Source organism: Bos indicus x Bos taurus, chromosome 2, assembly GCF_003369695.1.
Source record: "Bos indicus x Bos taurus breed Angus x Brahman F1 hybrid chromosome 2, Bos_hybrid_MaternalHap_v2.0, whole genome shotgun sequence".
Lineage (NCBI taxonomy): Eukaryota > Metazoa > Chordata > Mammalia > Artiodactyla > Bovidae > Bos > Bos indicus x Bos taurus.
The window spans coordinates 22631496-22644640 of record NC_040077.1 but is presented as its reverse complement, the minus strand read 5'-3'; the positions used below and the strand labels follow the sequence as shown (position 1 = coordinate 22644640).

Sequence of the window (13145 nt, the reverse complement as noted above, 5' to 3'; positions counted from 1 at the left end):
GCACTGTTATATATACGAAACTGAATTGCTTTGCTGTACACCTGAAACCAATATAGTAAATCAACTACACTTCAATTAAGAAAAACAAACAGCTAGATCTTTATATCTGCTTCTGTGCTGAATCTGCTGTTATCACATATCATACAGCCTTTGAAATACTCCACTGTATATCACTTATGAGATGAAAGTGAAATACGCAAACAGCATACTGCTATTATTAATAAAATAACTTTGACCTCACAGATACCTGTGGAAAGGGTCGTGGGGACTCCGAGACCACACATTGTGAATCATTTTATTCGTACTTTTGGGTGAAGTTATACACTGGAGTTTACTTTAAAATACTCGAGCAAGAGTAAAAGTTTACATAGTGGGAACAGAGGAAAGAATGGCAGAATGTTGATAAGTGTTGAAGCTGGGAGGTAGTTACATTAAGGTTCAAAATACATTTCTCTGCTTTTATGCATCTTTGAAGTTTTCTGTAACTTTTAAAGTTACTAGTATTTTAGTCATTATTAATTTTTTACCCACTTTAATCACTATTATGTCCTCATTTTCTCTGGATCCATTTTTCTACTTAATCCTTCAACAGTTAGTTTTATGAGGGTCTTTGAATAATAAACTCTCAGTCCTTGATTATTTTAAACATCATTATATTCTAACTCTTAAGCAGGACTTTAACTGCACGTAGAATACTTGGCTGCCAGTTCTTTTTTCTCATACCATATTACTACACGATCTCCTGGTATGTGTGTGGCTAATGAGAAGATTGTACGTCTGTAACTTCTTTGATAGCAATCTGACTTCTGTTAAAATTTAAGATTATCTCTCCCCATAATTTCAAGACATGGGTGGACTTATTTTTACCTTCCTTAATATTTGAAAATTTTTCATCTGTAAACTATCTCCAACACAAGAAGATTCTCATTGTCTTATCAAATATGGCTTCTCTTGTCATTCACTTTATTCCATTTTTCTGAAATTCTTAAGTTGATGACTCTCAATCCTTCAATTCTCTTAACTACCTGTTCATTATCTCTAAGCTATATTCTGGGTAAATGTCTTAGTACACTACTATTCACTCATTTTTTCCTATGTCCAGCCTCATGTTTCTCCTGTTTGTCTCCCCAAATTTTTCTATTTCATTAAGACAACACTAATAAGCGTTGACTATGTTAAAACCTTAACTGTGGATCACAACAATCTGCAGAAAATTCAAGAGATGATCATACCAGACCACCTGACCTGCCTCCTAAGAAACCTGTATGTAGGCCAAGAAGCAACAGTTAGAAATGGACATGGAACGGACTGGTTCCAAATTGGGAAAGGAGTACATCAAGGCTGTATATTATCACCCTGCTTATTTTACTTATGTGCAGAGTACATCATGAGAAATGCTGTTCTGGATGGAGAACAAGCTGGAATCAAGACTGCTGGGAGAACTATCAACAACCTCAGATACACAGATAACACCACCCTTACAGCAGAAAACGAAGAACTAAGGAGCCTCTTGATGGAAGTGAAAGAGGAGAGTGAAAAAGCTGGCTTAAAACTCAACATTCAGAAAACGAAGATCATGGCATGCGGTCCCATCACTTCATGGCAAAGAGATGAGGGAAACAGTGACAGACTTTATTTTTGGGGCTCCAAAATCACTGCAGATGGTGACTACAGCCATGAAATTAAAAGACGCTTGCTCCTCTGAAGAAAAGTTATGACCAACTTAGACAGCATATTAAATAGCAGAGACATTACTTTGCAAACAAAGGTCCATCTAGTCAAAGCTATCGTTTTTCCAATAATCATGTATGGAAGTGAGAGCTGGACCATAAAAAGAAGGGTGAGTGCTGAAGAATTGATGCTTTGAACTGTGGTGTTGGAAAAGACTCTTTGAGAGTCTCTTGGACTGCAAGGAAATCAAACCAGTCAATCCTAAAGGAAATCAAGCCTCAATACTCATTGGAAGGACTGATGCTGAAGCTCCAATACTTTGGCCACCTAATGTGAAGAGCCGATTCATTAGAAAAGACCCTGATGTGGGAAAGATTGAAGGCAGGAGAACGGGATGACAAAGGACAAGATGGTTGGATGGCATTACCTACTCAATGGACATGAATTTGAGCAAGCTCTGGGAGATAGTGAAGGACAGGGAAGCCTAGTGTGCTGCAGTCCACGGGGTTGCAGAGTCAGACATGACTGAGCAACTGAACAACAAAGAACACATTCTACTACCAGTAAAAAATAAAAAGTACTATAAATTAAAACACTGACTTGTCAGGTCTGCAAAATAAACTCAAGATCTCAGAAATGTTAAAATGTTACACATCATGTGTCTTAGAATCAATGAAATGTTTCTCCTTTCTAGGATTACTGGCTTTTTCTTTTCCATATCTACCTTCTCCGTTTCACAACTTTTTTCCTAAGATGCTACAGCTTCCTTTTTCTCACTGACATCTTAGCTTTACAGATTTTTAAATTACCTTTCTTCAGTTGGACATGAATTCATCTCTTAATTGTTGATTTTACAGGCTGTCATAGATTCTGCCTTCATCACTTATTTTGGAATTTTGGTTTCAGATTTACATTGAGTAAAATTTTTCTCTATGCATTACAACTCCATTCTTCCAAGTGTCTCCATCAAGTCCTTCTAGCTCTAGTGTAGATTTAGGTCTTTTATTGGCCTCAGAGATAGTACAGGATATCATAAACCTAGACACCCAGTTTATAGCTGAAAGGTTCAGATTGGTTCACAAACTGATCACAAGACTATGCTAGGGTCCTCCTATTTCTCATGTGCTCTTCTCATCTCTAATTTGTACAGCCTCATTTAAGCTGAACCTTAGACTAACAGACCTTCCTTGATGGCTCAGCGGGTAAAGAATCCACCTGCAATCCAGGAGCCATGAGGAATGCAGGTTCAGTCCCTGAGTTGGGAAGATTCCTGGAGGAGGGCATGGCAACCAACTCCAGTATTCTTGCCTGGAAAACCCCATGGATGGAGAAGCCTGGCAGGCTATAGTCCACAGGGTCGGACCCAACTGAGCTGCTTTGACTTTTAGAGTAACAGCCTGCAACTTTGTTTTTAGCTCACCGCTACAAAAAAAAAAGCCTACTCCAGCCACTGGTTTTAAGTAATGAATTTGACTCTCAGCTTTTTCTCATGTGGGGTCTTTTTAACTGTACTAAATAGTATGAAAAGGCGGCAAAATGATATATGACACCAGAAGATGAGCCCCCCAGGTTGGCAGGTATCCAATATGCTACTGGGCAAGAGTGGAGAAATGGCTCCAGAAAGAATGAAGATGCTGGGCCAAAATGGAAATGACACTTAGTTGTGGATGTGTGTCTAGTGGTGAAAGTAAAGTCTAAAGCTGTAAAGAACAATATTGCATAGGAACCTGCAATATTACATCCATGAATCAAAGTAAACTGGATATGGTCAAGCAGGAGATGGCAAGAACAAACATCAATATTTTAGGAATCAGTGAACTGAAATGGATGGGAATAGGTGAATTTAATTCAGATGACCATTGTATTAACTACTGCGGGCAAGAATTCCATAGAAGAAACGAAGTAGCCCTCACAGTGAAGAGTCCAAAATCCATGGTTGGGTGCAATCTCAAAAACAATAGAATGACCTCAGTTCCTCTCCAAGTCAACATCACAGTAATCCAAGTCTATGCCCCAACCATTAATGCCAAAGAAAGCTGAAACTGAACATTTCTGTGATGACCTACAAGACCTTCTAAAACTAACACCAAAAAAAAAGATGTCCTTTTCATCATAGGTGACTGTAATGCAAAAGTACAAGTCAAGACATACCTGGAAAAACAGGCAAGTCTGTCCTTGGAGTACAAAATGAAGCAGGGCAAAGGCTAACAGAGTTTTGTCAAGAGGTCACACTGGTCATGGCAAATATCCCTCCTGCAACAACACAAGACACAACTCTACACATGGACACCCCACTGACACAGATGGTCAATACCGAAATCAGACTGATTCCATTTTCTGCAGCCGAAGATGAAGAAGCTTTATACAGTCAGTAAAAACAAGACCTAGAGCTGTGGTTCATATCATGAGCTCTTTATTGCAAAATTCAGGCTTAAACTGAAGAAAGTTGGGAAAACCACTAGGCCATTCAGGTACGACCTAAACCAAATCCCTTATGATTATACAGTAGAGGTGATGAATAGATTCAATGAATTAGATCTGGTAGACAGAGTGCCTGAAGAACTATGGATGGAGGATGGTAGCTGTACAGGAGATGGTAATCAAAACCATCCCCAAGAAAAACAAATGAAAGAAAGCAAAATGATCTTCTGAGGTGGCCTCACAAGTAGTTAAGAAAAGAAGTGAAACGCAAAGGAGAAAGGGAAAGATATACTCAATTGAATACAGAATTCCAGAGAATAGCAAGAAGAAAGCCTTCCTCAGTGATCAATGCAAAGAAACAGAGGAAAATAATAGAATGGGAAAGACTAGAAATCTCAAGAAAATTGGGGTTATGAAGGGGAAATTTCACACAAGGATGGGCACAATAAAGGACAGAAACGGCAAGGACCTAAAAGAAGAGATTAAAAAGAGGTGGCAAGAATACACAGAATTGTACAAGAAAGGTCTTAATGATCCATATAACCACGATGGTGTGGTCACTCACCTAGAGTCAGACATCCTGGAGTGTCAAGTGCCTTAGGAAGCATCACTACAAACAAAGCTGGTGCAGGTGATGGGATTCCAGCTGAGCTATTTCAAATCCTAAAAGATGATGCTGTGAAAGTGCTGCACTCAATATGCTAGCAAATTTGGAAAACTCAGTAGCAGCCACAGGACTGGAAAAGGTCAGTTTTCATTCCAAGTCCAAAGAAGGTCAACATCAAAGAATGTTCAAACTATCACACAATTGCATTCATTTCATATGCTAGTAAGGTTATGCTCAAAATCCTTCAAGTTAGGCTTCAGGAGTATGTGAATCGAAACTTCCAGATGTACAAGTGGGTTTAAAAAAGGTGGAGGAACCAGAGATCAAATTGACAACATTCACTGGACCATAGAGAAAGCAAGAGAATTCCAGAAAAACATCTACATCTGCTTCACTGACTATGCCAAAGCCTCTGATGGTGTGGATCACAACAAATTGTGGAAAATTCTTAGAGGAGTACCAGACCACCTTACCTGTCTCCTGAGAAATCTGTATGCAAGCCAAGAAGCAAGTTAGAACCAGACATGGAACAATGGACTGGTTCAAAATTGGCAAAGCAGTACATCAAGGCTGTATACTGACACCCTGCTTATTTAACTTATATGGAGAATACATCAAGGCTGTATACTGACACCCTGCTTATTTAACTTATATGGAGAATACATCATGTGAAAAGTCCAGCTGGATGAATCAAAAGCTAGAATCAAGATTGCTGGGGAAAATACCAACAACTTCAGATATGCAGATACCACTCTAAAGGCAGAAAGTGAAGAGGAACAAAAGAGCCTCTTGATGAGGGTGAAAGAGGAGAGTGAAAAAACTGGCTTGAAACTCAACATTCAAAAAACTAAGATCATGGCATCCAGTCCCATCACTTAATGGCAAACAGATGGGGAAAAAGTAGAAACAGTGACAGATTTTATTTTCTTGGGCTCCTAAATCACTGTAGATGGTGACTGCAGCCATGAAATTCAGAGACACTTGATCCTTGGAATAAAAGCTATGACAAACCTAGACAACATATTAGCAAGCAGAAATACCACTTTGCCAAAAAATGTCCAGATAGTCAATCCATGGTTTTCTCAGTAGTCATGTACAGATGTGAGACGTGGACCATAAAGAAGGCTGAGCACCCAAAAATCAATGCCTTTGAACTGTGGTGCTGGAGAAGACTCTTGAGAGTTCCATGGACAGCAAGGAGACCAAACCAGTTAATCCTAAAGGAAATCAACTCTGAGGATTCATCGGACGGACTGATGCCGAAGCACCAATACTTTGGCCACCTGACGTGAAGAGTCGACTCATTAGAAAAGACCCTGATGCTGGGAAAGATGGAGAGTCAGAGAAGGGGGCAGGGAGGACAAAATGGTTGGATGGCATCACCAACCCAATGGACATGAGTTTGAGCAAACTCTAGGAGATGGTAAAGGACAGGGAAGTCTGGTGTGCTGCAGTCCATGGGGTCACAAAGAGTCAGACATGACTGAGCAACTAAACAACAAAAAATAATTAAATAGGACATAATTCCTGACATAAATACTTAATGGACATGTTCACTCTACCAAAAAAAAAAAAACAAAAATTAAAGATAAAGAAACTGTACAAGCAGTGTAGTTATGACAATATTTTAAAATGTACATAATACTCAGTCTTAAAGGTAAGTCAAAATCTGACAGGACTCAAATCTGAGAAACTGGATTAAGCCTTGGCTTAATTTGGGAGACATTTTCTGACTAGAAAAGATGTTGGAAAGGTAATTTCCAAAAGTAAATTCATAGTCTCTTCTCATTCAGTTTCATATACATAGCAAATATGGAATAAAAATTAAATTTCAAAAACATCATGCACTTCTCAGTGGGCAAGGAATAGAAATAAAGGAATGACTGGGGTTGCAGCTTGGGGCCCAGTGAGTTCTATGTTGCAAGGAAAATGGGTTTGGTTTCTAAGGGGTAAAGAGCACTAAACATACCCCTCATGAGGAGGGGCCCTGAATCAGATTCACATCTTAAAACAAATCAGAATAGAGGTCATTTCTGTTAAAGGGGATCTTTAAAAAAAAAGATGATGATTAAATTCCAGAACCCTGGTTTTTAAAAAAAAACAAACTGTGTGGTTTCCTTCATTTGGGAAATGTGTTTCATGGTTTCCATACTAAACAAAAATAAAATGCAAACCAACGGTATCAAAGATTTAAGCAGTTCATCTGGCCATACTATGTTCTAACACAGTTTTTTTTTTAACCGATTATTCACATAAGAAAACACGTCTTACAAGTTTTGTCAATTAAAAAGACAGTATACCAAGGAACAGTTTTATTACTAGATTATCCCCAAATTCCAATTTTTTGGTTTTTATTTTTAAATATGCTACAATGTACTATGCAGCACTTTCATTATCATTCTCTTTAACTTTTGTTTTCTCATTCCTTTAAAATTGGGAGAAAATTCTAATTTAATGGCCCTCTGGAGTGCTTATTTTACTCTTCCTTGCCCAACATTCAATAAACTAAATCATCTTAAAAATTCAATTTTGCATTTAATTCAAACAATGTTGCTATTTTGATACTATTTTGGAAATAAATTACTGAGCACTTATTGCTTTATATCAATCTAATTTCATGACCAATATAAATTCACAAAAATCACAAATAAATTCTCTAGAGATGTTTTTCTAATATGTACAGATCTCCATAATTTTAACTTTGTGGAAGCTTTAAAAACTGGTTTTAAAAACTATGTCTTCAGAAGTTTGTCATTCTCCAGTATTTTCAAACTTTTTGGTCTCAGGACTCCTTCTAAACTCTTAAATATTACTGAGGTCCCTAAAAACCTTTTATTCATGTATGATACATTTTTTGATACTTACTGTAGTAGAAATTAAAAGAGAAAATTTTAATGTTTCAATTCATTTGAAAACAATAAATCCATTACGTATTAACACAAATTACTATTTTGTGAAAAACAACTATTTTCTCAAAATATATATAGAAGTTAATGAAAGGCCATGTTTTATATTTTTGCAAATCTCCTTAATATCTAGGCTAAAAGACAACTGGAGTTTCATATTTTCTTCTGCAGTCTGCAGCAGTATGTGGTTTGGGCTGAAGCATATGAAGAATATCAAGATACATGGCTGGAAAAGGAAGAAGTAATCTGACAGTCTTTCAGCCAAATGTGCGTATTCTTCTTTGATACTATACCAAATCTGACTAGTGATAGTTCCTTAAACATCAGTTGCAGTGTAGAATCTGAAAACATATTGATAAACTTTCCATATGCTTATTGTTAGTCTATCTTTTACCCATGCACGATTTGTAACATTAGTTGGTCATTTGAAAACCACTGGTTCACTGAACTATCATAAAGATCTTGCAAATGCTGGCATATTTCATTATAATACAGTATTCAAAAAAATCCTATTTATTAATATAACACTGTCCATCTCATCAGAAAAGAATGCAATTATTAATACATTATCAAGTTCATAGTAGTAGATTCAAGTTCTCCTAAATTCTTATTTTCACTGGAAAGTCCAAATTTTATCATTGGAAGCAAATAGGTTTTTTTTTCCTTTGAAGGACAGGCTCACTTATTTTTTAGAAACTATCTGTCACTTAAATAAATGAGTCATTCAATAATCAGTTTGTCAGTCTTTCAAGTATTGTGTTTCCTGAAAACAGCATCTAGTTCAGCTTGCAACTCACATGACTGCTCAAGTAAAAACAATATATGTTTTTTAAAATATAATCATCTTATTTTGGTATGCACTTTATTAAAGTACAGTTCCCATTTTATCACAAAGAATATTACAAAAACATGCAGCAGGAACTACAAACCAGAAACACAATGAGATACCACTTCACACCCATTGTCTAAAATAAAAGAGGAGTACAATGATATGTTGGTGGGGATGTAGAAAAACTGGAACCCTTTTGTTGGTGAGAATGTAAAATGATACAGTCACTTTGGAAAAGCATTTTGGCAGTTCTTCAAAATGTTAAACATACAATCTAGCAATTCCACTCCCAAGTATATACCCAAAAGAAACAAACATATGTCCACATCAAACAACTGTACACAAATATTCATAGCAGCATTCTCTCGATAGCTAAAATATGGAAATGCTATCAATCAATGGATAAGTGAACAAAATGTGGTATATCCCTACAATGGAATATTATTCAACCACAAAAAGGAACAAAGTATTGGTAAAGACTACAACACAGATGAAGCCTAAAAATATGCAGAAAGTCAGAAACAGAAAGCTATGTATTGTATGATTCGACTGGTAAGATATAACAGGCAAATCCAAAGAGACAGAAAAGTAGATTAGTGGTTGCTGGGGGAGAAGGGAATGGGGGAATGCGGAGGGACTACTAATGGGAATGGGGTTTGGGGGTGGTGGTGAAAATGCTCTAAAATTATATACTGGTGATGGTTGGGCAAGTCTGTCCCTATATTAGAAACCACTAAATTGCATACTTTAAACAGTGACTTTTACAATATGTGAATTATGTTTCAATAAAGCTATTATTTTAAAAAGGACATGCAGCATTCAAGGGTCAAGATTTAGCGAAAATATCTCTTTTGATGTGTTCATCAAGGTTATTGTTCAGTGAAACTAGCATTTTTCATTAACTCCAAGTGGATGGTCATAAAGAATACTGCTATTACAGTTTATCATCACAGCTTTGATTTGTGCTAAGACACAACAGATTTAGCAACTATCAGTGAAAATGTCAACACAACAAAAAAGGCAAGTAATTTTACTATTATTATGAAAAGCAGTTTGACATCAAGGACGTCTGAGAGGGTCTCAGGAATCCTCAGTGGTCCACAGACCACACTTTGAGAATGCAGCTTTAAACCACAGCTTCAGAAGGCTCAAATGCAATTAAAAACTTCCTAAGAACACAGCAAGACTTCAGGACAAGGCCAATTTTTTGTGTGCATGTGTGTGCTCAGTTGCTCAGTTGTGTCCAACTCTTTGTGACCCTATGCCTGTCAGGATCCTCTGTCGGTGGGATTCTCCAGGCAAGAATACTGGAGTGGGGTGCCATTTCCTCCTCCAGAGGATCTTCCCAACCCACGGATCAAACCCAGGTCTCCTGCATTGGCAGGTGGATTCTTTACCACTGAGTCACCTGGGAAACCCAATTTACTGTGTACATATCACAAATTTCCCTAAACAAAGAGGTTAATACCATTAATTCAGTAAATTAAATCCAAGTTCCCAGCTTGAGTTTGAAAGGCTCAAAACAAAATAAGAGTGAAAGTAAGAACTTAGTGTACAACAAAACATTCAATAAAATACTAAGTAAATAACATTACTAAAGTAACGATTATACTATCTTTTCAAACTGTATTATTTCATTCTTACAAAACAAAGAGGACACTTCTGAAATTTCTACCCCTACTATCAATTATAACATATCTAGCACACCTACGTTTAGGAACTACTTCACACCTGTAAGAATAAATTATCACAGAATCGAAGAATTTTAGGTCTACAAGGTACCCTAGACATAGTTACATAGTCCAACAAGCACATTTTACATGCTGAGAAAACTGAGTTTGTACGAGCAAAAGTAACCTAGCCACAACCACCCAGCTAGCTAGTGAGTGAGACAGCATGAACACTACCTACTCCCAGTACCATAGTTTCACTATGCCAGTCTGATTGCCCAACCAAATAAAATGCATAAAACATATAATTTACATCACACCAAAGACAACCAAGACACCTTACCTGCCAAATAAAAATTCTGTGATGCTTGAGAGTACCAATCAGATGTTAAGAAAATACATAAAACGGAGTGACAAGAAACACATGTAACTGGCATAACAGAGAAATAAATCCTTGACTTACAGAAACTATCATCGTTCAATGAAGAACAATTCAGAACACATTCTGATGTTGATTTTTTATACAGACACAGGGAAATGTATCATCATCTTTAAAGATAGCCAGATTCTGATAAACACTTAGAGGAAAAAATTTCCCTACATATTAACACATTGGTGAACTTATCTATGACATGACATGACTTAGAAAACTCACCTGCAGGACTGTCAGCATTCTCTCCTGGGTGTAGCTGTATACCAGTAGAATCTATAGAGTTTACTGTAACTGTCTGTAGATTTGGCAACTGACCAGTGCTTAGACTAACTGGAGTTGAAGACAAGGCTCCACCTGCTGCAACTTGACCAAGCGTGAGTGTCTGAACAGGCGTCAAAGTTATCTGTTGGGCAGCAGTATTCTGTATTTGCAAATTCTGCAAGTTCTGAACCCCTTGTACTTGAAATGTTTGCCAAGTTATCTGTCCAGAAGGGGTCACTGTCTGTGCCTGAATTAAAAAGGTTCCAGGATTCAGCTGCAACTGAAGATTTTGCAAAGCCTGTTGTGTTATATTCTGACCACTGGCTTGCACACCATGGATTGTCTGTGGTGTAATACCTTGCACAATTTGGGCTTGACTGGTTGGCTGCTGAGACTCTTGAAGTTGTAGATGTTGTACAACAGGCTGTGCTGTAGAAACCTGAATATTCTGAGCCTGTGTCTCTTCAGAAACAGGCGACTGGATATAATTTCCCTGAAGATCTGAAGAATGGACTTGCCCACTAGTAGTAGTCAAGCTATTGGTATTTTGTTGTAATATACCTGTACTATCTATAGTAACAGGCAACTGTGATGAAGAGGATGTTGGCACAAATAAATCTGTATCAGTATTAGTCTCATTAATATCAGGAGAAACCCGCTCACCAGTCCTTTCTGAATTGTCTGAACTATCCATAGCTTGTCCTGTGTTTATCAAATGTCCATCAGCATTAATGCCTGCAGTCATTGTCTGAGAACTGCCCGAGAGTCCCAAAGAATCTAGATCGACACTATTGATTGGTACAAAGGTAATATTTCCTGGAAGACCAAGAGGCACATTAGCAACTACTTGGGTTTGGCCAGGAAAAGATGAACCACCAATTGCAACTCCCTGAACCTGGACTTGACCAGTCTGTGGTATGAGATTCTGGATATTAGCAGGAGGTGTTCCAGAGGCAAGCAAGGTTTGATTAGAGCCAGGAATGATCTGAATTTGACCACTTTCTTGATTTATACCCCCATTATCTGAAGAGCCTGTGAAACCAATCTGAACCTGCTGACCATCTGATGACTGAATCTGTGGTATTACTTGATATTGAACATTGGACACTGTACCATTTGATGAATCTGATCCTGGTGCAACTGAAAATATTTGCTGATTCTGCAAATTCTGAAGGGGAAGGACATACTGCCCACTGGAAGTAGCAGCACTTGGAATCTGTACTAGATTGCCAGCTTCATCTTTTATAGTTGTAGGTGTGGCTGACAAAACCTCCCATCGGTTTGGTGCTCCTCCTAACTGTGCAGAAGCCAAATCACCTGTCTGGATGAAGAAAACAGAAAATGTTATGTGATATGTATTTGTGGTATATTTAATCCAATTCTCAAAAAACTTTAAAAACTGATAAAAAACACTTATCACCTGAAATGTTCTCTTAGTAACACAACAGAGCTCAAATACAGAAGTACTATATAAACTACGATAATTATCATTTTCAATTTTGCTAGTTATTGCTAAGATAACCAAGGCTATTTGAGCAGGAAAAAAGTTCAATTAGAATATGTTTTATTTTATGACCACAAACTGATTTTCCAATCCCTCATCTATGATCTCTCTGATGCTACACAGTTAAAAATAAAAGTAGAAATAGGTAGAAAAGATTATGAACGGCTCAAACCAAATATACCTCAAACATGGAAGAGAGTTCAAAAAGTATAAAACCCACTAAAAATGTATCACTAAACCAGGTGCATCATATTTGTGTACAAAAAAGAAACATTATTAGAGCAGTGTCATCAGTATCTATAATCAGAAATAAGATTTGTATATTACTGCTATCAACTTTAAATCAAACAATTAAAGCTACTCTTTCATGGCATGTAGTAAGGTACTCCAGAGTAAACACAGGATGTGGGTGATTCCTTTAGTGAGCCATCAAATTCTTTACTTTTGCATGAACTACTAAAAAAAATATATGAGACCTTAAAAATTTTTAATGAGGAAAGGTCGTTGCCTTGTGGCCACATTGGAAAGTCAGTCCATCTAAAAGGTTTTTTTAGAATCTAAAAGCTGGAGGATTGATACTTTGCCTACTATTTCTCTTTAAGTTTGCCACAGAATACTAGCCATTATATTCTGCAATTCTGTTATCTGCTAGAATTTGAAGTATCATTTCTATTGTGGATTAGACAAGACTAGAAAAATATCAATGTAGGAAAGTACAAAGCAATAAAACCCAACATATGAATGTCAAAGGGTAAATTTTTTAAGGGAATAGTAACAGTAACGTCTAACATTTGAGCTGTTCTTTTATACGCCAAGTACCATGATAGGGATTTGTAAGATTAT

General features: G+C 37.1%; 1 protein-coding gene across 1 annotated transcript in view; it reads right to left on the bottom strand.

The window, feature by feature from the left end:
* SP3 (Sp3 transcription factor) overlaps positions 1-13145 on the bottom strand; it is a 58195-nt gene that overhangs the window by 36525 nt on the left and 8525 nt on the right. The window contains exon 4 of the mRNA XM_027557385.1: positions 10760-12119. Within this exon, the coding sequence (XP_027413186.1) occupies positions 10760-12119 (1360 nt within the window). The remainder of the gene's footprint in view (positions 1-10759; positions 12120-13145) is intronic.